Below are 25869 nucleotides of genomic sequence, written 5' to 3'. Positions count from 1 at the left end.
TAAAAAACAGGATTAACTAGTTTGTTATAAAATATAATCTACAGATACATATTTTCAATTGAATTATATGCTTTTATACTAGTATAATACTGTTCCTTTATAACAGTAAAACATCTTAGGATCATAACTATTTCTTAGGACCTGTAAAAATAAAATGAACACAAGTGTTCCTTATGGCAGCCAACATTATAGAGAGTAGTTATAAAAATTTAAACAGAATAAAAGTGAGTAGCTGCAGAAGATTGTAATTCTATCTGGCCCATCTTAAATTGCAATCGTTGTAACCAGCGCAGTAACACACCATTATGTGCTTGCTGTGATTGTTTACTTTGAAGTGGAGCAACTACTGATGAGGGAGGGAAATTACAACAGTTTTGTAGTCTTACTTGTAGATGTCCAGGTAGCTGTAAAAACAAAAAAAAGAATTAAATAACTGTGATAGGTAATCCTAGGTAGGAATTTTTCCCTATAGAAATGTTCACTTAGAAAAATAAAAAATTATTTTAATGGTAAACATTTAGACTAATAATATGTAGTTCTTATGAATATTCTTATTCTCTAATGAATTCATGGGGAAACTTCTGTTGCAAAATTTTTAATTCTTTTCTTGTAAAATAATTTACTTTCTTCATTCGTTGATTTCTCTGCCAGCAGCGTAACATTTTCCAACGTGATAAGGCACACACAATTTTATGAATTACTCATTTAAACAATTGGAATGGGCATGGCAAACAATTATTTAGATTCTAAGGTCATCTAACCTAATTCCCCACTGGATTACTGCCTGTAGGATCAAGTAAAACATTAGTATATGAACAAGAGAAGAATTAGTGATGAAAATATACAATCATCATTCAAGTAATTTTAGATCAAGTGGTATTATATGAACAGTATATAACTTAATGGTGGATGTAAATGTATATTCAGTTCAGACATATTGTACTTAATAATCTATTTTATGCAAATATGAAATGCAGAAGATTAAAATTTCAGTTATATAAACTTTTCAAACAATTTATATAATTGTAAGATTGCATTATGTTATTTTGAATAGCAAAATTTTAATTTAAAAACATAAATTTTTTCAGCAATAAATTGAACTAAATTTTATTATAAAATATATTTAAAACTTACTTCAAAATGTTTTCAAACGTGATTTCAAGTGATTATCATTATTTAAAATTTTTTAAAACTTTTATTATAAAATTTAGTTAAATTTGTCATTCAATTCTGTTTATTTCCATATGTTTTTAAATTATATAATCTACTATCATGAATGAAAAACAGAGCTAATTAATTAATTCTGCTTCTATAATCTGTTTTTCAATATCAAGAAGATCTTTGGTATAAAATTATCACAATTAAAAAAAAATTTCATAAATTTTGTTAATTTAAGGCTGACCTTATTATTTGCAAATTTTCTTAAATCTATGCTAAAATCTAAATAATTTTATTTCTTTATTGGCAATTTAACAAAGAAGATTTACTCCAAACTGAAAAAAATTCACCTCCATTTTAGATTTGATAACAGTATTCTTGAAAATACTGGATACAAATTTGAAACCCATTAAAAAAAATTCAGGTGAAAAAAAATCCAGAAATGTCCTATAATTGATAATGTTCATATACCTATAATATTAAGGACACTGTTGTATTACATCAACTTAATATCAGCATGTAACTTAATGGTGGATGTATATTCAGGTGTGACATATTGTATTCAGTGATTTATTGATGAAATATAAAATATTAATATTTTACTTGCCCTTCCAAATTCTCTAGTTCTCTTTAAGAGATATATTTTTAAACTTACCGCAACCAGTGGCCACTGTTATTTAAGGACATAACAATTAAAGATTTAAAGAAACTTAGATTAGAATTATATTTAAGCAAAGTGTACTGGTGATAACAATCCTGAACGTGAGAAACATTTTATGCAGTTATTCAGTTTACGCCAACAGCAAGTAGTAAGTAAATCATTTTTGAAAGTTTATCACCAAAGTTTCATTTAACAATGCTGATCTGCGGGAAGAGGTTTATTAAGTGTAATATCAGGTGCTGCTGTTTTATCACAATTTCTCTTCCATTTACTTCCACAACTTTTTCCCTAAGATAGTGATTCTCAACCTTTTTAGCTCCATGAACCCCATAAAGTAAAAAAAAAAAAAAATAATAATAATAAATATTTATATTTTATTTTGATTGGGGAACCCCAACCCCCAACACAATGAAACATAGTTAAAACCATTTAGCTGCGTTGATAGTGATGGATATGAACATGCAAGTGTGAAGTGTACAAATATGAAAAATTTTTAAGTTCCAACTTGATGTGTAGGTGCTCTTTGTAATTTGATCTGTTTGCTTAATATTTGTTGTGATAAGAGTCATGTTCGAATATGCGTATGATACGTTTGAACATGTCATGCTCTCAGCAGATAAGAGGCATAAGGGATAGCGGAACATCAGTTTCGAAAGCAAAGTGTGGGTCTGGCACCTTTATTTAAATTTTTAAAAGAGAAGTTTCATTGAAAATAATAATTGAAATTTTGATTTTCAGAGTTTGTAACTGGCTTTTTTTCAATTAAATTCTTATGCAAAATGGATAAATTAAAAAAAAACTAAGTGTAAACAAAATGTATTACAGTATGCAATGATGATAAAAGGCGATAGCAGGAAAAAACAGTGGATTTCTGAAAAAATAAAAATATTGTCTTATACCAAGGACGAAATGACACAGTTTCCTTCACAGACATACTTTTGCCATAAAATCTCAAATAAATTCTGTGTAAAGCTGTGAAAATTGTTAATTTTATTAAAAGTTGACCATTACAGAACAGGCTGTTTGCTAAACTATGCAATGAAGTGGGTGAAAAAAAATTTCTTCTTTTTTATACATAAGTAACATGGTTATCACAGGGGAAAGTATTAACCCAGTTATTGGAATTGCAAGATAAATTAATAACATCTTTCCAGGATAAACAAACACCATTATCAATTTTTTTTAGAAAATAATGAGTATATGTTGCTGTTTGCTTACTTAGATAATGTATTTTCACATTTAAATGATTTGATTGTGAATTTACAAGGACAAGATAAAAACATTTTATTAATGACAGACAAAGGTTTCACTAAGAAGACTGGAATTTCACTTTCAAAGCAAAACTTTTGATGTTTCCACTCACTTTAGATTAAATTGAAAAAAAAATTTGGATGAAGAAGACACTATTTTATTCACTATAGTTTGCGTATGATGAAGATTGATTTTGTGTGAGCTAAAAATTCAGTTGGCAGAGTATTTCCCGGAAGATAAAAATGATTTCTTGATGAGAAGGGTAGTGAATCCATTTAGTGAAAATGTTGTTGCAGCTGTTAAGTTAGCAGTTGAAATTCATGCCAGTAAAATGTTACAACTACAATTCACATCTGAAGATTGAGATTTTTTTGGCTTGTTCATATATGGAAATTTAGTCAAGAAGCATTAAAAATATTATTTCCTTTCACCATGTCTTACCTCTATGAAAAGAGTTTTTCATCTATGGTTGCGCTAAAATCTTAATATAAATATCATATTTTATCACTTGAAAACAATTTGCTTTTGTGTTTCTAACATAGATCCACATATGGAGAAACTTTTAAATGAAAAACAAACACAACCATTTTATCAATTTATTTCCTTTACATGTGAACTTATAAATGCAAAAAAATGTTTATAATAAATGATTTTTTTCTCATAAAATGTTGCATTACTGTTTATTGAAATTAAAATACAATTTTTTCATAGGATAATTACAATTTTATTTACTGCTTAATATAAGAAAAATAATAAAAATTTATAAAGAAAGCCTGAAATACTATTTTTAATTGTTATTAAATATGAGTAAGAGTATGATAAATGACAAGTATTACTAACCTGTACATGATTAGATAACAATACAGGACTCCACAAAGGCATTAGTTTACTTAATACAGCAGAATTGCATTCCAATAATGCTTCCATGAGACTGAGAAAATGCAGATTTACCATCTCTGCAAGCTGTTAAAAAATTACAAGCAACAAAGTTTACAAGATAAGTAACTCGTTTAATTATTAATAAGTGTATATAAAACATTTAAAAAAAAATATATAAAGCTAGTTTAAAATTAAAACTCATTTCATATTAAAGGAAAATTTTTTATAGAAATCTTATCAATTTAAAAGCACAATACTTAAAAAAAAAGCATCGAATAACTTTTTTCAATGATATATTGACATAAGTATTCCAAATTATCCATTTCACATAATAAATAATCACAAATCTTTTAAACATAGTTACATATCGCACAGTTAAAATAATAAAAAAAAAAATAATACAGTATTCTGAAACAATATAATATATAATAAAATGTGTTATCCTGCCTACAATAAATAATTATCAATTTTATAAATTTTATTAGTAATTGATTTTAATTTTCCATGACTTAATTAAACGTTTTTGGCAAGTAAAAGGAAATCTTTATGTTATCAGAAAATCATTTGTCAAACATAAAATCTTATTCAGACTCTTTTGGTGTTTAATTTGAATTAATCATAAGTAAATTTTTTTGAATCACAATGTTTTATTTGCCTTTTGCCTAGACATTACATATGAGGCATGTTTATAAAGTAATATCAATTTTGAAATAAAAACAAAACTGAAAAATATGAATAACTTTATATTTATGCATGAATACTCTACATTAATTTACTATTTTTCTACATAGCTCCCTTTAACTTCAATACAATTTACATATTGTTTCACTAGCTCCATTCCCTCTTCACGAAATTCCACTGCCAGAGATTTTAACCACACGATAACACTATATTTTAATTTGTCCCCTTTTTTGTGATACAAGCCACAGTTTAAGATGAAGAAAAAGAAAGTTATTGCTGGGAGCTAAGTCAGAGCTAGCGGGTAAATGACTGAAATTTTTTTCCCACTTGTCTTGTCTGATTTGCTGTGTGTGACCAGGTACTGTTACGCAAAAAGAAAATCCCACAGGATAGTATCCTATGTCATTTGTTTTTTATAGCTCTTTTAAAATCTTTTAACATTTCACAATATGTAATGACATACACAGTAGTTCCATGACTATAAAATTTGACAAGCAAGACACCCTTTTTAACCTAAAAAAAACACAGTAGCTATAAGCTTCTTTACTGAACATTCTTATTTGAACTTTTTTGGTCTAGATGATGAATGCCACCATTGCATTGCCTGCTGCTTTGTCACTACATTCAAAAACGAAATCCAGGTTTCATCTCCAGTAAACAATGTGATCAAACAATTTACCACCTTCATTTTTGTAATGCCTCAAAAATTGATGTACGGCAGCAAGATATTTTCCTTGTGTGTGTTGGTTAACACCTTCAGCACCCATCTAGCACATAATTTTTTATAGTCAAAACTATGAGTTTTTAATCAAAACTTCATAGATTAAAGATCTTGAAACATCAAAGACAATTGTGCCACAGTGAAGTGCCATTTTTTTAATTTTTTGACAACTTTTTTATTAAAATCATCTATTACCAATGGCTGGTCACTATGTTCTTCTTCATGAATGTTCCTTTGCTCTTTTCAAAATGAACTGTCTTATTTAGTACCACTCATACGATTCAAACACCACAAATTGTCTGTGAATTTCAGCTGCAAAAAAGTTATTTTGCAGCTAATGGGCGTCAAAAATTGGATTACTCCTAGTGTTTCATAGCTGGCAGGATCACAAATTGTAGCACTTGCTATAAATGAATGAATATAATAAATAATTAACAAAATGACTGAACTACTGTTGCTAAAAGATGACTATTGGTGAAATAACTGAGCTATCTATGCAAGCCCCATCATTTACATCATTTATATAAGTGGCAAATACAAACGAACTTTACTTTAAAAACATGCCTTATTCATTTTCATCATTACTGTAAAACTGACATTATTTATATACAGTTTTTACTAATAATTATTGTGGAACAAATCAAGACAGTTATCAAAATGACACTAATGTTTTGAGTAGAGTAATAATAACTGGTAAATCTTTCCTTATTTTGTGTGAATGGCATCTAAAAATACCCGACCAATGACCAGTGTGACCAAAGTGACAAAGATGAAAGTTTATCAGTTATGAAAGTTTTTCATAACTACTCTTTGACAACTGTAAATGATGTCTAAACAAAATGAAAATGAAATGTTATAGAGAAGCATTTTGAAATATACTATCATTACAGGAATTCTCTCTACCAAAAAATAACTCAGAATGTTTAACATAGTGAATGAAGCAACTCAATTAATGTCAAGTTTTAGCTGCAAATGAAGAACAGATGGAAAATTTTCAGTAACAAAGTAACAGAATATTTTCTTCAATGCTCGATCTCAAAAAAAAAAAAAACATAGTACAGATGTCGACCTAGGTTAGTTTAAATTTCATATGCTTAGCAAATTTTAAGTAATAAAAGATTTTAATTTTCTGTATTAAATTTCTGCTAGTCTCCATGGTGGATTGATAGAATTTTGGCTAAGAGTTTGAATCGTGGCTGGGCATGTAATTTATCATTTAATTTACAATTTTTTCTTATCTTGATAAAAAAGTATTTTCTTTACAAAAAAATAAAATAAAATAACTGTTTGTGGGATCCTATAGCTGCAAAAATAAAACAAAATTGTTCTCAAAGCTTCCACAATGTTTTTTATTCTTTCTTAAGGAGCATAAGGTAGAGCGTATAGAAAAAAAATTAAAAGATAATGCACCTTTCCCTTAAAAAAAAAATGTACATAATTTTTATCTTTGTTCCTGATAAAGTAAAATGTATTTCCAAACATGTTTATGTGAAAATTATATTAGACAGTAAAAAAAAAAAAAAAAACCATATATATAAAATGAAAATTAAAATATAATTACTGAATTAATTAATTAATTTTTCGTTCTTTCTCTTTCAGTCTTTTTTCTTAAGTTGTGTGAATCTACAGAACTTGAACTCCTTCATAAACATATATGGGCATGTTTAATTCTTACATGTATTCTTGGCATTAGATATGTTATTTTAAACTTTGACCCCTCTGTAGGATACCCCCCTCCTCGATGTGTCAATAGAAATTTATTGAAAGATGTTCCCCTAATTTTTGATGGAGAACCTGATTAGGTCTTAAAACCTGGAGTGAATAGTCACGGATTTACTCAAATTAAATTGGTAGATTCCTTGGCATTCATTTCTACCTACAGCTAAAACATTATTGTTAAAATCATAATAAATAACTATAAATTAAATTAATTATTTTATAAAATGGGCTTAGCATACAATGAAAAATTATGTATATCTAAAAAAAAGTAAAATTAAAATTTAATAAAACTATCCCTCTAAATTTTATTATTTTTCACTAACTAAATTATACCAAACTACGTGTAAATAAAATACAAATTACCTTAGTGTGTGATACAAGCTGTAATATTCCTGGAGTAACTTTGCCCCAGAAATCAAAAAGAATGCTCATTGTTGTAACATGTGCTTCACTGTTAGGCATATTTGAAGCAGCTGCTTGTTCCAAATAAACTGTCCATAACTGTAAATAAATAAAATAATAAATAACTAACCTTTGCTATAGTTGCAGATGTAGTAAGAATACATTCAGTTTATCATGTATTAATTTGGCATAAATCTGTTGAAAAAGTATACTTTACAACTTTCAATAAACTTATTAGAATAAAATTGTTTATTTGATCTGTAATTACTTGGAAAAACAAGGAAAACTTTCTTTGCTACTTCATATTATAATGGGTTATTCCAATATATCTAACAGAAAAATACCAGTCTTTAATGAGTATGTTTTGGCTATCCTTTTACAGCTGCAAAAGAGTTGTTTCTTCTACAAAAAATTTTGGGTAAGGCAAAAATGCTGAAGCTGTAAGAAAAGAACTGAAACTTTTCCCCACAGAGTAAATTATTGTCAATGGTTTAAATGTTTTATTGACCAAAAATTCTACAAGTATCCTCGATATTATGTCTTTACAGATGAAGCTTGATTTCTTCTGGGAGGGTATATTAATCCATAAAATACCCGACTGTGGTCAACAACTAAACTCCCATGAATTACACAATCTTTATTTGAAGTGAAAATTGGAGTCTGGATCAGTGAGAGTAGAATGTGCATTGTGGATTCAATTTTTTTGAAAATACAGTTAATAGTAATTGTTATTGTGTTGTTTTAACAAACTTCATTAGTCTGTTAACAGAAGTTGAAATCAATCGTAGTTGGTTCCAACAAGATGGTGCCAAAATGCACATAGCTAACAGATCAATGAGTTTTTTTACCAAATGTCGGTGAATCATTTCAAGGGATTTGTGGCCTGCACGATTGCCCAATCTGACTCCTCAAGATTACTACTTTCTATGGAAGGGGGGGGGGTCAGCAAAACAAGCAGTATATTGCAACAGACCATGGACGATTGATGAACTAAAAATCACAATAACGGCATACGAACAAGACATTCCAGTACATCAGCTAGTTAAAGTGTTTGAAAATGAATTGAAACAGTGTTGTACTGATGCTGGAGGAGGTTGTTTCCAACACTTTTTATAAACTATATTCCAGTTATTGTTATATACATTTCTTTAAAATAATGAAATAAAATACAAAATAATAATTAAGAAAGTTTTGTTATTACACTTCCATCATAATTCCAGTCCACAGAAACTTTCCTAATGCACTATACATGGCAACTATTCTGGCTTGTACATACAACAGCCACTAAAAATAATATTGTTGTTTAGACAAAGCTTGTAAACAAAACATGTATTTTTAAATTATTTGCAGTTTTGATGATTATAATATAATAATACAGCAAGGTAAATATTATGTTTAAATTGTTACTGCATTTAATATTTTCACTGCATACCATTTATTTATTGCAGATGACAAAAAAGTTTTATGAATATTTGTTAGTTTCACAAAAATCATTTTGGGAAAATGGATTTTATGGATATATATACAATTTGGATAAACAAGTTTTTTAACGTGTTTATAATTACATAATCAAATAACTCTAAATTCACATAAGATATTTAGGTAATAACATTATTTGTGTAAATTGAGTGACATTTCAGGGCATATTTTGGCTACCGTGATTGAGAGCTTGTGAATTTAGCTGTTAATTTTAAAGAAATTTTAAATTAATTTTGACAATATGCCAAAATTTAATAACAATAATGATAAAAAAGTAAGTTAAATTTAGGAAGAACAATTTTTTTACCTTTATTGTTAAAATCTATTCTGGTAAATAAATAATTTATTCAGATTACAACATAATTCAGACATATATACATGTAGATGAACTATTCCATGGATAACAAAAAATAATTGCTCTGGCATTTGCATGTAAGTAACAAGGGCACTAAAGAAAAATCTTGATACAGCATTATGAAGTACAAATTAATTATGAGTAAAAAGAAGAAGAGGTTACAGTCCACAGTAATATATAAAAAGAATAGCACAAATATGTAAAGATAATAAATATCAAGTACTGTAGTTATTCAAAATGTGTAAACATCATTAAGTAATAAATATACAATTAGTACACATAAAACAACAGTTTGGAAAGCGTTAATATGTATTTCATAATAAATATTATTAAATACATTTTAAGAAAATCCACAATTCTCTAATTAGTATTACTTATACTTGTAAAGAGAACAATATTACTTCAGTAAAAGGAAATCTTTTAATGTAATCTTTAAATATAAAGTTGTTGGAAGATCTTTTACACTGTTAATTTATCAAAAATGGAAACTGAAGAACAATAAAGTCAATTCTTATATCCTGAAATGTTTTGCTCTGCAATATAATGTAGTTCAGTTGTCTGACTTGATGCATAATAATAATAATAATTTATTATTACACTTTCTGAAAATAGACTTGCGGAGTATAAATAAACATAATAAATACAGGATGGCACAGAGAAGTGGGAAATTTTAAAAGTAGTAGTGGCTGCCCTAATCCACCGGATTGGTCTAGTGGTTAACGTGTCTTCCCAAATCAGCTGATTTGGAAGTAGAGAGTTACAGTGTTCAAGTCCTAGTAAAGCCAATTATTTTTACACGGATTTGAATACTGGATCGTGGATACCGATGTTCTTTGGTGGTTGGGTTTCAATTAACCACACATCTCAGGAATGGTCGAACTGAGAATGTACAAGACTACACTTCATTTACACTCATACATATCATCCTCTGAAGAATTATCTAAACGGTAGTTACAGGAGGCTAAACAGGAAAAAGAAAGAAAGAAAGTAGTGGCTGCCCTGAGGAGCTGGTAGAAAGGTGGGAGTGGCATCCTTCTGTGCACAACTATCTGCTGTTTAATAGTCATGGACCAGCAGGTTGGTATACAGTTTGCATTTGTTGTGAAGGCATACTATAAGAATGGTGACAGTGCGAGTGCTGCTCAAGGGGAATTCCAACATCTTGTCATGATCATGTTCCATCTTGCCATACCATCAAGATACGGGTTGACAATTTCGTGGAGACGGGTTCAGCTCTAAAAAAAAACCCGCCAGGTCAATGAACCCCAGAAAACACTGAAGCAATTCACCCTTAAAATTACTTAAAAATTGCTTAAAAATTCAAGCATTGAAGCAGTTTCACCCTTACAAAATTCAAGTTGTACAAGAACTGAAACCATCAGACTATGTGGTGCCACAATAATTCTGTGATAAAATGATTGAAAAGATTAATGACAACCCCAACTTTGTTGACAAACTTTTCATGTCAGATGAGGCTCATTTCGATCAGCGGGTACATAAATAAGCCGAATTGCTGATATTGGGCAACTGAAAACCCTCGTCAATTGCACAAACGACCATTACACAGCCAAAACGTTACAGTTTGGTGTGCCGTATCAACGCGAGGTGTAACTGGGCCTTACTTCTTTGAGGATGACAGAGGAAATGCAATGACAGTAATGTCTGAATGATATGTTGATATGAACGAAACTTTTGTAGCAGAACACCTTCAAAACTTTCCTGATCTTCATAATCCTTGGTTTCAGTAAGATTGAGCCATGACCCATACTGTCAGAGCGTCAATGGCAGCCATTCAACAGCTCTTTGTTAACCATGTAATTTCACGGTTTGGCGACATTCATTGGTCAGCAAGATCACCAGATTTGTCGGTGTGCAATTTTTTCTCATGGGGCCACCTCAAAAGTAAAGTGTACACCACTTGCCTAACGACAATCGCTGAGTTGAAAACAAGGATTTGAGAAGAGATCACTGTAATTCCCATAGAACTGTTTCAGTGTCACGAAAAATCTCAGCATTCGCTTCCAGGAATGCATATGTTCAAATGGCCATCATCTTATGGACATTGTTTTTAGAAATTGAAATTTTTTGATCTGGGATACTTAATGGCATGTAATTTACTTTCTTTTTTTTCAAAAATAAAACTTGTAAATTCATTATTTTTACTTTTATGAGAGTACTTCAAAATTCCCTGTTTCCTTGTGCTACACTGTATTTAATAATGAAGCTAAGCACAGAGATTGATTAAGCGGCTTCAAAGTAAAAAATTGTCTAGAACCAGATCACAGAATTAGTTTCTTAAAAACAAGTTTTAGAAAATAATATCCTTAATAAATAGGACAGGTAGGAAACTTACTTTATCTATCACAGTAAAAACTTCATTGTTGAATGATTATGTAGCATCTATCTAATATCCTAATTTCTTTTTGTAAGTAATGATAATATTAAATGGTTATCCTACACCCTGAGAGGCTTGCCTTAGGTTGTGGTGAGTAGTCTGTATTGAAAGATTCAATTGTTTGGATTGTTTTTAAGTTAGCTTCTGACTAGAACATATAAACGATACTTCTTACTTTTTTGGTCAAGAGTTGATTTTATTTTAATTTTATTAATAATGGTAGAAATACTAATGTTTTTATTAAAAATTGTTTACTTGTTAATAATTATTAGTGTATATCTTCTTTCATTTATTTTTATTTATGTACTAATCCTTCAGTTTTCAGGTAATTTTTCTACATGGTTTCTGAGCACATTTTTATTTTAAAATTTACTTCAATAAGTGTTTAGCATAGCTTTTTCTTTGTAATTTGAAAATGAGTCTATCATTTAAATTTTATCATGCCGTAAAAATAATTCCATACTATTTTGTACTGTACCTGACATAAAACAAATGCGTGAAAAAGTGATGACATATGCAAAACAGAGGCCTTTGATTGTTCAGCAAACCCAGCCAAAACAACTTGAACATGGTCAGCAATATTACAAGATGCATCCTGAGGTATTGGTAAACAAGGACCAGAATGAAGTGCTGCGTGTGTTAGTGCTCCCAATAAAAGCCATGATAACATTCTCACATGGCAAACGCAATCTAAAAATTCTCTTGGCCTGAAATAATTAAAAACTTTAAAATTACCAAAAATAATAATGATAAAAAAAATGCGACTACATAATAGAGCACTATTATTTATTATTTGTGTGAATAAGTAATCACATTTATTATTCACTATATGAATTAAATGAATTATTATTAAAGTCATTACTGATTGAGTTTCAATAGTATTTGTGTTAATTCATACCAATGATATCCAAATCTGTTTTAATTAAATTATGGTTATGGTTAAATAGCTTGTTTGTCCTTGTATGATTTGCTTTATATGATACACTTAACAACTTAATTTACAAAAACTGAATAAAACAATTGTTTATTTATATTCCAGATTTGATTTGTCAAAATGTATCTTATTTACATTGATTTAAAAAGTAATAAAACTTAAGAAATCTTTAAAGAAAGAACATTTCAATATTATTTTTTTAGATTAGAAAACATAGTTCTGTAGTTTACAAAATGTAATTTAATAATGATATGTACCTGATGATAGATTTTAAATATAATAAAATAAACTTTACTAATATTAATAAATATATTATTCTAACCATTCTTTGTTCTTTATACAAAATAGTTTACTACAGGAGTGACATTAAAATTTTTTTAAAATAGATGTGATTATAATTTTACAAGAGTTTTGCAAATATATATTTAGCAGAAGGAATGGTTTTTCTGTGATGATTTATAACAAAAGGGAAAAGAGATAAAGAAGTAATAAAATCAGTCTAACATAATTAAACCTGTTAACACCTAGGAGTGCTAAATAGCAACCGCAATTTTTGTTCTCTATGAGCCTTAATTTCGGAGGTGCTATTAGTAAAATACAATTTTAATCCTTTGTAAGGTTATTAACAGTGGGTACAATTGTTACTATTTTGAATACGCCAGTTACTGTGACTATACGTTTTGTTTTGATGACTTATATTCTGGTAATAATGGAAAATCCATCAACGTAAGTAATGAAATTTCTTTGTCACTTATAATCTTTTTCTGCCAAATGTTTTATTACCTTGGTTAGTGATCCTAAAAATCATATGACTTAATTATTATTATTATTTTTCAATAATCCAGATAGTTATTTTATTAACTGTAAGTAAACATTGTGGGTGAAGTTCTTATTCCTCCCGTTGAATCTATATTTATTGAACCATCTGATCTCACAGTACGTTCAGGTGAAGATTCAGCTGAAGAAGACGATAGTGGATTGATAAATAACTTGAGCAAATATCAGCTACTCACTGGAGCTGAAGTAGTTTTTTCTCATTTGCAGAAAATTGGAGCCAATGGGTCTATTGGCTATGTATTTGATAACATACCTGTTAGTCAACTGTAATGATTCAGACAGCCCTTCTTGTTCAAGTCATAATAATGATGGAAGTATTGCTTCTTCAACATCTTCTAGTAGGCCTAAAACACAACCACGTAAAAAAAAAAAAAAAAAAAAAAAATTGTTTCAAGAATGTGGACAATGACATATTGGGGCACAATATAGTTTTGCTGCAAAATAAGTACATAAAATATTGTGAAATGTTGCTGTGTGATATTTTCAAATTATTTTTTGATGATGAGGCCCTAAATATATTGGTAACAGAGACTAACCATTACGCCCTTTCACAAAAAACCTGAACCCTTTTATCACCAAGGAAGAAATAAAAGTATCTCTTTGTAAACTAATTGTGTCTGGCTACAATAAATATATTGCCAGGAAAACGTCGATACTGGGAAACACTTCTGATATGAGAAATGGACTTGTGTATGGGTCACTGAGATAAGATTGGTTTATTCACTTTGTAAACAATGAAGATTTTGTTGCAAATGAGAAAATGTGAAAATTTAATTCTCTTCTAAATCTTTTAAAAGAGGTTCGCAGAAAATTTTATAAAAATTATATAATAATAATAATAAATAAAAATTCCACATGATGAAAGAATTGTATTCTCGATTCTAAAAAAAGGACAATGAGAACACTCAGATACCATATGGCAATTGCTGCTTGTGCTCAAGACAGTAAAGTGCTGATGATGCCTAGTGGTACCCGCTGAATTTTCACACTAATTTCTACATATGGTTTCAATAAATAATAAAACGACCATTTTGGTTGAAAGGATATTTATAATAAAAAAAATAAGTGTTACAAAAAATTAATTCAGGCGTTGCAGGTTAAGGAAAGCTTGTTTATCTTTCATGATGGTGAATATATTACATGTAATTGATTTTCATGACATATCAATATGTACTACCAATTTTAGATCTGTTGTGTTGTGCAATGAGAATAAAGTAGCTGTGATAACTGTAATTGATAACGTTATTTTATGTAGGTTTTTCAGTACTAGGAATGAGTAATTTTTTCGCACCATCTCTTGGTGACTAAATACTATTAACCTAAATGTACAATTACCTAAATTAGTCATAATTGGGGAACAATGTTTTAGTATAAAACACTTTGCCATTTTATAAAAATGTTCTATTGCCACAGGTACTAATGCTAGTTAATTTTTTAAATTAATTTTGGTTTTTTGATTAATTTTGGCCCTACGCAAGGTGGCTTGTGTTCAATTAATAATATTCTATTTCCACAAATCTACTTGTTCTATTTCTTGTGTTACAATAACGTACATCCAAATTTCTTCTAAGATCTATCTGCCCACAACTGATTATTGCTTCATCTGAACAGTAAAGGAACCATAATGAATTTTAGATCTTCAAACAAAAGCATTGTCTATGCAATGTATACTTATGTCTGTAAGTTTCACACCAATTTCCTTTTTTCTACCACATATTTTTTTTTTTTTTAGGCATAAAAATCTTTCTAAATTTTGCTTAAATGTTGATTCTCAAGGTACTTTTGAGTTTTGTATATGAGGAATATTACCAAACTGTGATAAAATGCTCCCATCAATTTATTACTAGATATTAATTCTAGAGCAAAAAAAAAAAATTAATGTCATCTACACAATCTACATGTCATTCCAAGAAATGAAATAAATAGTTATAATAAACTATTTAACAGCACTGGTAAATAGTCATAACCTAATAACTTTAATGACCACTTTGTATTAGTATTATTATTATTATTATTATTATTATTATTATTATTACAATAATATTATTTTCTTATTTGCTATATTTATGTTTAAAGCCTACAAAAAAAAAAATTATTTTCATTTATTATTAAGTTATACCAGATTAGATGTTGGTGTCTGAAAATATATTGACCAAAGTATTTTTCTCTAATACATTAGTACTGGACTATTACAGTGTTGTATCTATGAAAAGTATTATTTAACACTTAATCACTAATGGCACCTCTATTTGGTGTCTAATAAAAATAATGCTGGATCTAACATCTACGGTGGTAATTGGAACTGATTTTTTTTTAGGTACTCATGTTTTTTGCTTTATCTTTACACACAGTTTCTTATCTTTAAGAAACTTAAACATATGTTTAAGATAACTTAAACATATTGGTGTGAAGAATATTAGTATTAAGCTATTGTAAGTTGTTTTGAGACCTTTGTTTAACGGCTAGAGATCTTGTATAGAAAAGTATATGTTTGATTATGCTGGTATAACATTTTTCCTCTTCTTTTCCATTTTATCAAAATTTATGAAATTGTGCATTTTGTGCGTTTCTAAATTATTCTTACACAATAGTACCTTTGTCTGCTACTTACACAGTCTCAAGAGTAAAACTGTTGTATTACAATTTTTCACAACTGAATTAGCAACCTAGAACGATCAAGTTAAAAAGTATTTAAGTTAAACAACAAATCTTAATTTACAAAAAGAAAAAGATACACATGATTTAAAATAGGAATTTATAAATACCCTTGTTGTGCAGATGAAGGTATATTGTACAGCCAAGGAAGATTTCTAGCAACGGCACGATTATCCCTTCCATTACATCGCATCATTTCTAATGCAACAAACTGTGCAATTCCACTTTTTAATATCCCACCAATAGTGTCTTCATTTAGGCCAACACTAAGTCCCTTTGAATAGCTCTGCAACATAGTTAAATCATTTATTAGTATAACACTGCAATCAAAATCATACTTAGAATAGAGAAAAAAATCATCACAGTATCTATATTATAAATTATATTTATAAGCTGTGGGTCAAATATTCTATTTAATAGTTAAATGTACAGTATAAAATTAAACATGTTAATTATAAAAACAACATATTCATTAAAAAAAGGGAAAACCCCATAAAAATCAGGTAAAATGAGAAAAAGTAAAAGAAATAATTAAAAGAGGTACTAATTCTCATGAATTTGTCATTGTGTATAATTAAAAAATATTCACATTTTTACAGTAAAATATTCTTCATTTCAATTCAATAACTTTTTCTCAGCATTCTTAGAATGCTGAGAATTATTAAAAATTTTGTAAATGCATAAAGAATTAACTGAAGTCATAAAATAAAAATTAAATTACATTTTTAAAAAAATATATTTAAAGATAATTTTAATTATCTTTAAATAAATAAATAATTAGATATGAAGGAAATAAGTGGAATAACTCTTCAAAAGTGATGGGAAGGAATCAGCAAAATATTAATTATAAAGCAAATAAATAATAATTATGAATGGAATGAAAGAAAAACACAGTAATTGAAATAAAGAAATTTATATAAATTATGAATGAAGGAAGTGGAATAACTAATCAAAAGTGATGGAAAAGAATCAACATATTAATGATGAAGGAAATATAGATTATTATGAATGAAATGAAAATAGTGAACCTATAAATAAAAAGTAAGTAGAGCATCAACACGTTTCTTTTTTCAGGTTTTTCAGTTTCTTTCCAGGTACAAGTACAATAAATGTAATATAAAATAGTTATTAAACAGTATTTGTGACAGAATCATATATTAATTTTGAAATAAGTAAATAAATATTATGAAATAAATATTAATTATGAAGGAAATAAGTGGAATAATTATTCAAAAGTGAGTGAAAGAATTAATATATTAATAATGAAGGAAATAAATATCAATTATGTATGGAATGAATGAACTAAAAACAGTAATTGAAATAAATAAATTTATGAATTATGAATGAAAGACATGGATTAACTAATCAAAAATGAAGTAAAAGAGTCAACATATTAATTATGAAAAAAATATATATTATGAATGAAATGAAGTAAATGAAAATGGTGAACTTATTAATTAAAAGAAAGTCAAGCCTTCAAACGTTTCTTTTTTCAGTTATTTCAATTTCTTTTCAGGTACAAGTACAATGAATGTAATATAACATAAAAATTATTTATTATAAAATAGTTAGTGAAAAATAATTGTGACAAAATCATTACATTAATTTTGAAATAAGCAAATAAAATATATTAAAACAAATATTAATTATGAAGGAAATAAGTGGAATAACTATTCAAAACTCATGTAAAAGAATCAACATATTAATTATGAAGGAAATATATATTATTATTAATGAAATGAAGGAAATGAAAATGATGAACTCATAAAAAAAAGTAAGTTGAGCATCAACACTTTTTTTTTTCAGGTTTTTCAATTTTTTTAGACACATTTACAATGATAATAATATAAAATAAAAATTATTAGTTATAAAATTGTTATTAAAAACTATTTGTGATAGAATTATATATTAATTTTGAAATAACTAAATACATATTTTTAAATAAATAAATTTATTTGAATTATGAAAATGAAGTGGAATAACTAATCAAAAGTGATGAAAAGAATCAACATATTAATGATGAAGGAAATATATATTATTATGAATGAAATGAAAATAGTGAACCTATAAATAAAAAGTAAGTACAATGAAATGAACCTTACTTTAGAGATAACCTCTCCTAAAATAAGTAAAGCTATCGACTTATTAAAAAAAATGACAAAAGCTATCAAATTAAAAAAATGACAAGAGATATTTGAATACCTTAATTTTACTCAGTGTGTGAAAATCAGAAAGAAACTCAAGTGCATCACCAAGATGTTGTCTCATAACTTCTGCAGCAGCTGTATTGAAAACAGGACCATCACAGTACAGAGGAGGATTATCTTCCATGGCTACATTCATTGGAAGCATCCCTCCAGCATCCTATAAAAAATTTAAGTGATTAAGTGAAAAATTTTAATTCATTGGTGATTGCATAAAAAGATACAAGGTAAACAGAAAGTCTGAATGACTAAAATTTTAGACAGAATATAGAACAAATGTAAGCACATACAACATACATTAATTATTAAAAAAATTTGTAACTGATAATAAATTTTTAATTTTAAAAGGGATTAATTACCTGCAAAATAAAATTGATTAGGAGAAGAAAATTAGAATCTGGAATTGCAGTCTTAAATTTTAAAGCCTGAACCAATTCAAAAACAACCATCCTTGTTAACACTTGTTTCTCCCTATCCTGAAAAAGAAAAAATTACACAATACCACCTCAGTAATATATAAAGATATTGCATTAAATAAAAGCTGAAAACTTAAGTTTTAAAACATAATTATAATAAAAATAATTCACTAAAAGTGGAAAAATGAGAAAACAATATTGAAGTATGTTTTTAAATTTTCAAATTAAAATAAAATTACTTCTCATACTGTATCTCTTCTGATTTAATGCATTTACCTTGTTTGTATCTAACTTTTAATCTTTAATATTCTGTAAACATCTGAAGAAGGTACTGTGCATCGAAACAGTTGCCATTTTTTAATAAATTTTATGAAAATTTAAAAATATTTTTTAATTTTGAAATTTTTTATTATGGATTTTCACCAAGTAAAGGCATCATCTATCAGTTAATTAAATTATTGCTGCAAATAAATTTTTCTATTGAAATATTTATTTTCTCTACTGTAAAACTGGTTGATTTACTTAACAGAATTATTATTTTATCCACATTTTTATTCACAAATAGATTATTTTGTATCAAGTGCAGATAAGTGATGAATTCAGTTACACTTTTTCTTTTAAGTGACATGAAAATGGTTTCTTAGGTAAAGATACAAGATTTAATTTTTTTATATAACAAGATTCATTAATTTTTGGTTATTCACCTTGGAAAATAGTAAAGAAATATTTGTTCAGGATTTTATTTTCATCATTAGGGCTATTCGATTTTCAAATTAGAACGATAATCATTCTTGAAACTGACATGTATATTCTGAAAATATCAAGGATCTTATGCTAGATACTAAAGAAAAAGAAGAGAGCTGTAGTAGAAAGAAGAGCTGTAAAGAAGAGAGTGAAGTAGTTTGCCAACTGTAAATGTTGCAAACTGGCTTGCTAAGTCAACTGAAATGCTATGCCACTTCAAATTAGGTTGTTATAGAAAATTTAATGGATAATTTAGAAAATCAGTTATTTAGTGAACTATATATATATATATATATATATATATATATATATAGTTCACTATATATGAAATATATAGCATTGTATGGAGTTCCCTTGGAAAACCATACAATGCTTCAAACAGTTTTCCTACTCTTCACAGCAGTGCTGGAACTCAGAAACTGGAATATCCTTCAGATGGTTGATTACATTTTTTTAATGTTTTCTACTGTTCCAAAATGGTGTCCTTTGAGGTGTTTTTTTTAACTTCAGGAACAGGAAAAAGTCACAGGGGCTCAAGTCAGTTGAATAAGATGGTTGAGGAACTATAGGAATGCATTTCTATGCCAAAAACTCATTAACTGAGTGCAGTGTGACAAGGTGCATTGTCATGATGCAACATCCAGTTGTCTTTGATGGCTGGTCTCATGTGGGCAACTCTTTTCCGCAGTCTTTCAAGAATTTCTCTGTGAACATATTGATTAACAGTCTGTCCTGTAGGCAAAAACTCCTTATGGACAATGTGCCATTACTATAAAAAAAAACAAATCAGCATGGTTTTGATTTTTGAGTTACTCATTTTTGCTTTTTTGGGATGTGGTGAGTTTGAAGTGTGCCAGTCCTTGCTCTGTCATTTTGTTTCTGGGTTGTACTCAAATATCCAAGATTCATCACCAGTAATAACATTTTTTAGAAAACCAGGATCAGTTTTAATTTGCCCTAGAAGATCGCAGCACAGTTTCACCCTGTTGTTTTTCAGTTCAACAGTGAGGTTTTTTGGGATCAATTTTGCACAAACTTTTTTCATGTCCAAATTAAATTATTCTGGAATCATTCTAACAGTTAATCGCTGGTCGTACTGTATCAAGTCTCTGATTCGTTCAATATTGTCGTCATTTTTTGACATTAACGATCTTCCAGAGCATGGATCATCTGCAACCGATTCCCGGCCATCTGAAAATGCTTTAAATCACCTAAAAACTTGGGCTTGTGACAGAGCATCTCACCTCCATACGCCCTTTTCAATTTTGAAAAAGTTTCAGTAGCATTCTCACAGAGTTTAACACAAAACTTGATTGCACAACATTGCTCATAATTAGTATCACTCATTTTTGTAAAGCACAACAAAAAATCGTTTTATGAAAAGTCTGTTTATGTCTTACGTGGCAACAATAGACTAAAACTATTAACACCTAATGTTCATATAACCATAAGTTAACTAGTAACTTTTCAGTGTTACCACTTTGAGTATCACAAAAAACTAGTCTCATTACTACTTACAGACCTCATACATACATGCATATTTTATATATATATAATATGCATGCTATATTCTTGTAACATTATTGAAAAAATTCCACTTAAAAAATCAGTGTAATGAAAATTCTGAAAGAATTTATGTTAGTTTGTTTTTTGCTTAACATCTGGAGATATCAAGCAAAATATCAATTGGTTTGGTTGGACCTTTATGGATGAAATTCAGCACAATTTCTACAATTATTACATTGAATACAATGTAATTTAACTTTAGCACAATTGCTCAAGGGAGCAGGCAGATACAGAAATTGTGGTTCCTGTGTATCAAAGTTAAGGACAGATACATTTTTTCACATAATTTTTGGCCCTAAGGTAGCTAAGATAATTTCTGACTGCGCTGGTCTTCAAACCTCATAAAGATGTGGAGGCAAAACAACCAATCTTTTTCTGTAATTTTCTGAAGTCAAAGTCATATTATTGTACTAATTAAATGATTCAATTACATTAGCATGTCACTTTGGTTATATATTTGGAAAATTTAATTTAGGAGTGGGTGACAATAATCCAAATTAAAAAAATTGTTTTTATCAGTTATTTTGTTTGATACTTTTTTCAGACTAGATTAACTGATTTCTATGAAATTTAATACGACGACTTCTGAATATGAGTCATTGAAGCAGTTTAATTTTGGTTATAATTAGTCAAGGGGATGAGGAGTTACAGTCACCATGGGTCTCTTATCTCAACATTTTTACTCAACAGTAAAATAATTTGTCTTTTTTTTACATAATTCTTTACTTGAATATTTATATATTTTAATGTTTTTACTTCATTTTCTTTTAAATAGTAGACTGTCAGGGGCAAGGATCTTGGTAGCCAGAGTTGCATAACATTCCTGGCAAAGTCAGGAAAGTTACACTACTCTTTGCTGGCTATTTTTAAACAATAAACCAAATCAAATTTAATAAATATGCTTTCAACAGTCACTTAAAATGGCTACAAGAGTGATTGAAAATAATATTAATAGTATTTTGAAAACATTAAATTTATAAAATTATATTTGGTTTGTCCTTAATAACAAGGTTAATTTTAAACAGTTTAAAAAAAAGTGTTATTATAACATCAGTACATTTATTACAGAACCGTTAACCTGTGCCATGTTATACTATAATCCAACTATATTATAAAATAAAAATTTAAATATCACCAATTAAATTTAATGGTTTTGATTTCTAAAGAATTTTCAATTTTTTTCTTACTTTAAACTGGATCTACAAGTTTGTTCATAAAGCTCTGAGGGTGTTCAGTTTTATACTTCAAAATTAATTTTCACTAAGAAAGTGATTGGCACCAAAATACATTTTTTATTTTAAATCACTTAGCCTTAATCTGTCCTTATTCTCTATTGAATTCACAAACAGTGAAAAGTATTATTAATAGTTAATGAAAAAAAGATTTTGTATACAACTGATTTAGCACTATCTCATCCTGCAATTTGGAATTTACCTGTAAATATAATTTGAATAAATTGCTTTTTCAAGGATATTAAAATGAAAAAAATAAGTAAAATGCAAAACTTACATTAAATATTCTTGGTTGAAAAGAGAAAATAGATAACAATAAAATAATATTGTCAGTATAAAAAGGTACTCACTCTGGTAAAAGCTTTATTGCAAAGATAGCATAAATCAACCACAAAGTGATACTTTAGTATATGGTTTTGTATACCATGGCTCAGCACCTTAGAAAATGGTTCTAAAATTCCCTGTAAAAAATACATTTTTTAATTAAAATTTATCATTATTTATTAAAAATTATTATTTTAAACAATTATGTTTTGAAAACCACTTTACCAAATAAAAACCTAGCAATTTCATGTGATTATTACATATATTTGGGGATCCCAAATAAATAGAATCTATAAGTTACTACTGATTGTATGAAAAGAAACTTTACTTTATAAATGGTTATATCATTATTATCTGAATACTTTAATTTATATTTTATTCTTTATTTTGATATTATTGTTTAATTTTGTTAATTTATTTTCATTAATGTACTTATTGTATAATTTATGTATTTTATATCTATTCATATCACTATTTTTATTAATTAAATATATTACATATATATTTTTTATTAGTTTAATTTTTTTTAAATTTATATAAAATAAAAGTTAATGGATGCTAGATAAAAAGATAACGTGTATAAGGGAATAACATACTGAAACTGAATGGTGTAAATTCAAATAAATGCTGGCCAAAACCATGTTTAATAAACTGGTTCCCATAGATAAATGAAGGTTTAATTTAATTACAAACAGCATTGTTGGGGGGGGGGGGGAGCATATCTCTGCATGCTCTTGACAGATGTTGATGTCATTTAAAATTTCAAAAATAAAAATCATCACTCACTTTCAATAGACCTCAAAATATGATTGCAGAAGGTTTTTTACAAAGCTTGTCTGAAAGGTTTTGAGCCTCAACATGAAGATGGCAGCACTCGTCAACAAAAGTTAGGAAATGTATTCATGCATGTATTGGCTTACTAAAATTTCAGCCATTTTAGACGCTCAGTTGTTTGATAATTGTTTGAGTAAGTCATTGTGAGTGTTTTTGTGAAAATGGAAAAAATTGAATATCTTGCCGTGATTAAATACTTGCATTTGAAAGGGAGAATACCAGTGCAAACTAAAACCGAGTTGGAAACTGTTTATGAAGACTTCTGTCCTATCATGAGTAGATGGGAAGCTGAATTTAAACATTATTGTACAAGCTTGGTTGATGATGAGCGTTTAGGATGAACAAAAACTGCAACCACTACTGATGGCATCGAAAAAGTAAACCAAATGGTACTGGACGACTGATGAATTAAGGTTAGAGAGATAGCAGAGGCTATGGGTATATGGAAAGAACACGTTTGTCATATATTAACTGAAGAATTAGATATGCGTAAGCTATCCACGTTGCTCACTTTGTACCAAAAATGTATTTGAATGAACAGTTCCAAGGCCCTGCTGGACCATTTTAAGCAAAATGAGTCAGATTTTTTGTGTCGATTCATGCCTGTAGATGAAATGTCGATCCACACTACACTCCTGAGACAAAACAACATTTAAAACAGAGGACTGAGGGTGAGCCTGTCTTCGAAAAAGGCGAAGATGGTTCCATTGGCTGGGAAGGTGATGGCGACTGTTTTTTTTGGGATAGTAACAGAATTTTTTTTTCGATTATCTTAAAAAAGGTAAAACAATAATGGAATAATATTAAGTATCATTACTTGACAAGCTGAAAGCAAAAAATGAAAAAAAAAAAAAACCACATTTGAAAAAGAAGAAAGTTTTTTCCATCAGAACAATGCGCTCATGATAAACACTGTCTACCTGTTGAATCTAAGCATATAAATTATTTTAATTTGTTTTTCAGAGATCCTTTTGAATATAATTGTAACTGAAACCAATTGTTACGCTAAACAGATTATTACATTATCAGACAATATTTCACCTTGGAGTCATAACAAAACTGGATCCCAGTAAGATTGAATGAGATAAGGGCATTTATCGCAGTGATTCTAAATGTTGGTCTTATTAGAAAACCAACTATTCCTTCTTATTGATCAACTAAAGTCAAGAAACACCTTGGTTTCCAAAAATGTTTACTAGAAACCGACTTCAAATTTTATTTAGTTTTCCATATCATAATTTTATCAAAATGATTAAATACTGACATTTTTAGGAAGCCTACCAAGCAAGATACAATAATACATTACGAATATTTTCATGCTTATAACCAAAAATTTTTTTTTTTCTTCAGTGATTTGACTGGTTTGATACAGCTCTCCAAAGATTCCCTATCTAGTGCTAGTCATTTCATTTCGATATACCCCCTACATCCTACATCCCTAACAATTTGTTTTACAAATAAAAAAAATAGCTACCAAAAAATAGCTACTTTTTAACACCTTGATATAAAGAGTCTTAAAATATGATATAAAATTAAAAAATGAAATAAATAATATAAATACATCACCGTGAATAATGGATATAATAAAGATTTAATAGATAAATTACTTAATAGAATAAAATATAAAATTTACATAAAGGATAACAAAAAATTAACTAATAACAATAATGATAATATCTACATTTTTTACATAGTCGCCACTCTGATTTAGGCATTTGTCATAGCGTGGTACCAACTTTCCAATACCCTCATCATAGAACGGAGCCGCCGCCTGTGTTTTCAGCCATGTTTCTACGCTGGTCTGCAGCTCTTGGTGGAATTCATGGAACGTCGCACGACCATCACTGCAGCGGCATTGTCTTTCTCCATGACAATGCTCGGCCGCACACTGCAGCTGTTAACTAAGAAATTCCTGCAGCGTTTTCATTGGGAAGTGTTTGATCACCCACCATACAGTTCGGACTTGGCTCCATCCGATTTTCACCTCTTTACTCACATGAAATGCTGGCTAGGAGGACAACATTTTGGCACAGACATCGAGCTGCAGACCAGCGTAGAAACATGGCTGAAAACAGAGGCGGCTCCGTTCTATGATGAGGGTATTGGAAAGTTGGTACCACGCTACGACAAATGTCTAAATCGGAGTGGCGACTATGTAGAGAATTAGCGTAACTATATAACTACTTGTTACAAATAATCATTTTTTTATTTTCACCGTGGTTTTAATTTCACGACCAATCGGACCTTGAAAAAAAATAACCCTTGTATATTAAAGTTGAGCAAAACATAAATTATAGGAATTTCAACAAAATATTTAAATTATTTGGTTTAAAAACTGCACTGTAACAAATAATAAAACATATAAATAATATAGATCCATCTAAAAAAATAAAAAATGGTAATAAAATTGAAGTACATTGGC

The 25869-nt window shown here is 28.5% G+C and overlaps 1 protein-coding gene across 1 annotated transcript in view; it reads right to left on the bottom strand.

Moving 5' to 3' along the window:
- Nucleotides 1-208: 208 nt before the first annotated feature.
- unc79 (UNC-79 domain-containing protein) overlaps nucleotides 209-25869 on the bottom strand; it is a 183383-nt gene continuing 157722 nt past the window's right edge. Inside the window, exons 44-52 of the mRNA XM_075372061.1 lie at nucleotides 22640-22750; nucleotides 18691-18807; nucleotides 18330-18491; nucleotides 16238-16413; nucleotides 12180-12408; nucleotides 7434-7571; nucleotides 5310-5312; nucleotides 3911-4033; nucleotides 209-404 (exon numbers count right to left, since the gene is read on the bottom strand). Coding sequence (XP_075228176.1) covers nucleotides 210-404; nucleotides 3911-4033; nucleotides 5310-5312; nucleotides 7434-7571; nucleotides 12180-12408; nucleotides 16238-16413; nucleotides 18330-18491; nucleotides 18691-18807; nucleotides 22640-22750 — 1254 coding nt within the window. The 3' untranslated portion in view covers nucleotide 209. The remainder of the gene's footprint in view (nucleotides 405-3910; nucleotides 4034-5309; nucleotides 5313-7433; nucleotides 7572-12179; nucleotides 12409-16237; nucleotides 16414-18329; nucleotides 18492-18690; nucleotides 18808-22639; nucleotides 22751-25869) is intronic.

This window comes from Lycorma delicatula, chromosome 7 (assembly GCF_047948215.1).
Source record: "Lycorma delicatula isolate Av1 chromosome 7, ASM4794821v1, whole genome shotgun sequence".
Classification (NCBI taxonomy): Eukaryota; Metazoa; Arthropoda; class Insecta; order Hemiptera; family Fulgoridae; genus Lycorma; species Lycorma delicatula.
Note: the sequence above shows the minus strand (reverse complement) of the source record. Positions and strands in the feature narration are given on the sequence as shown.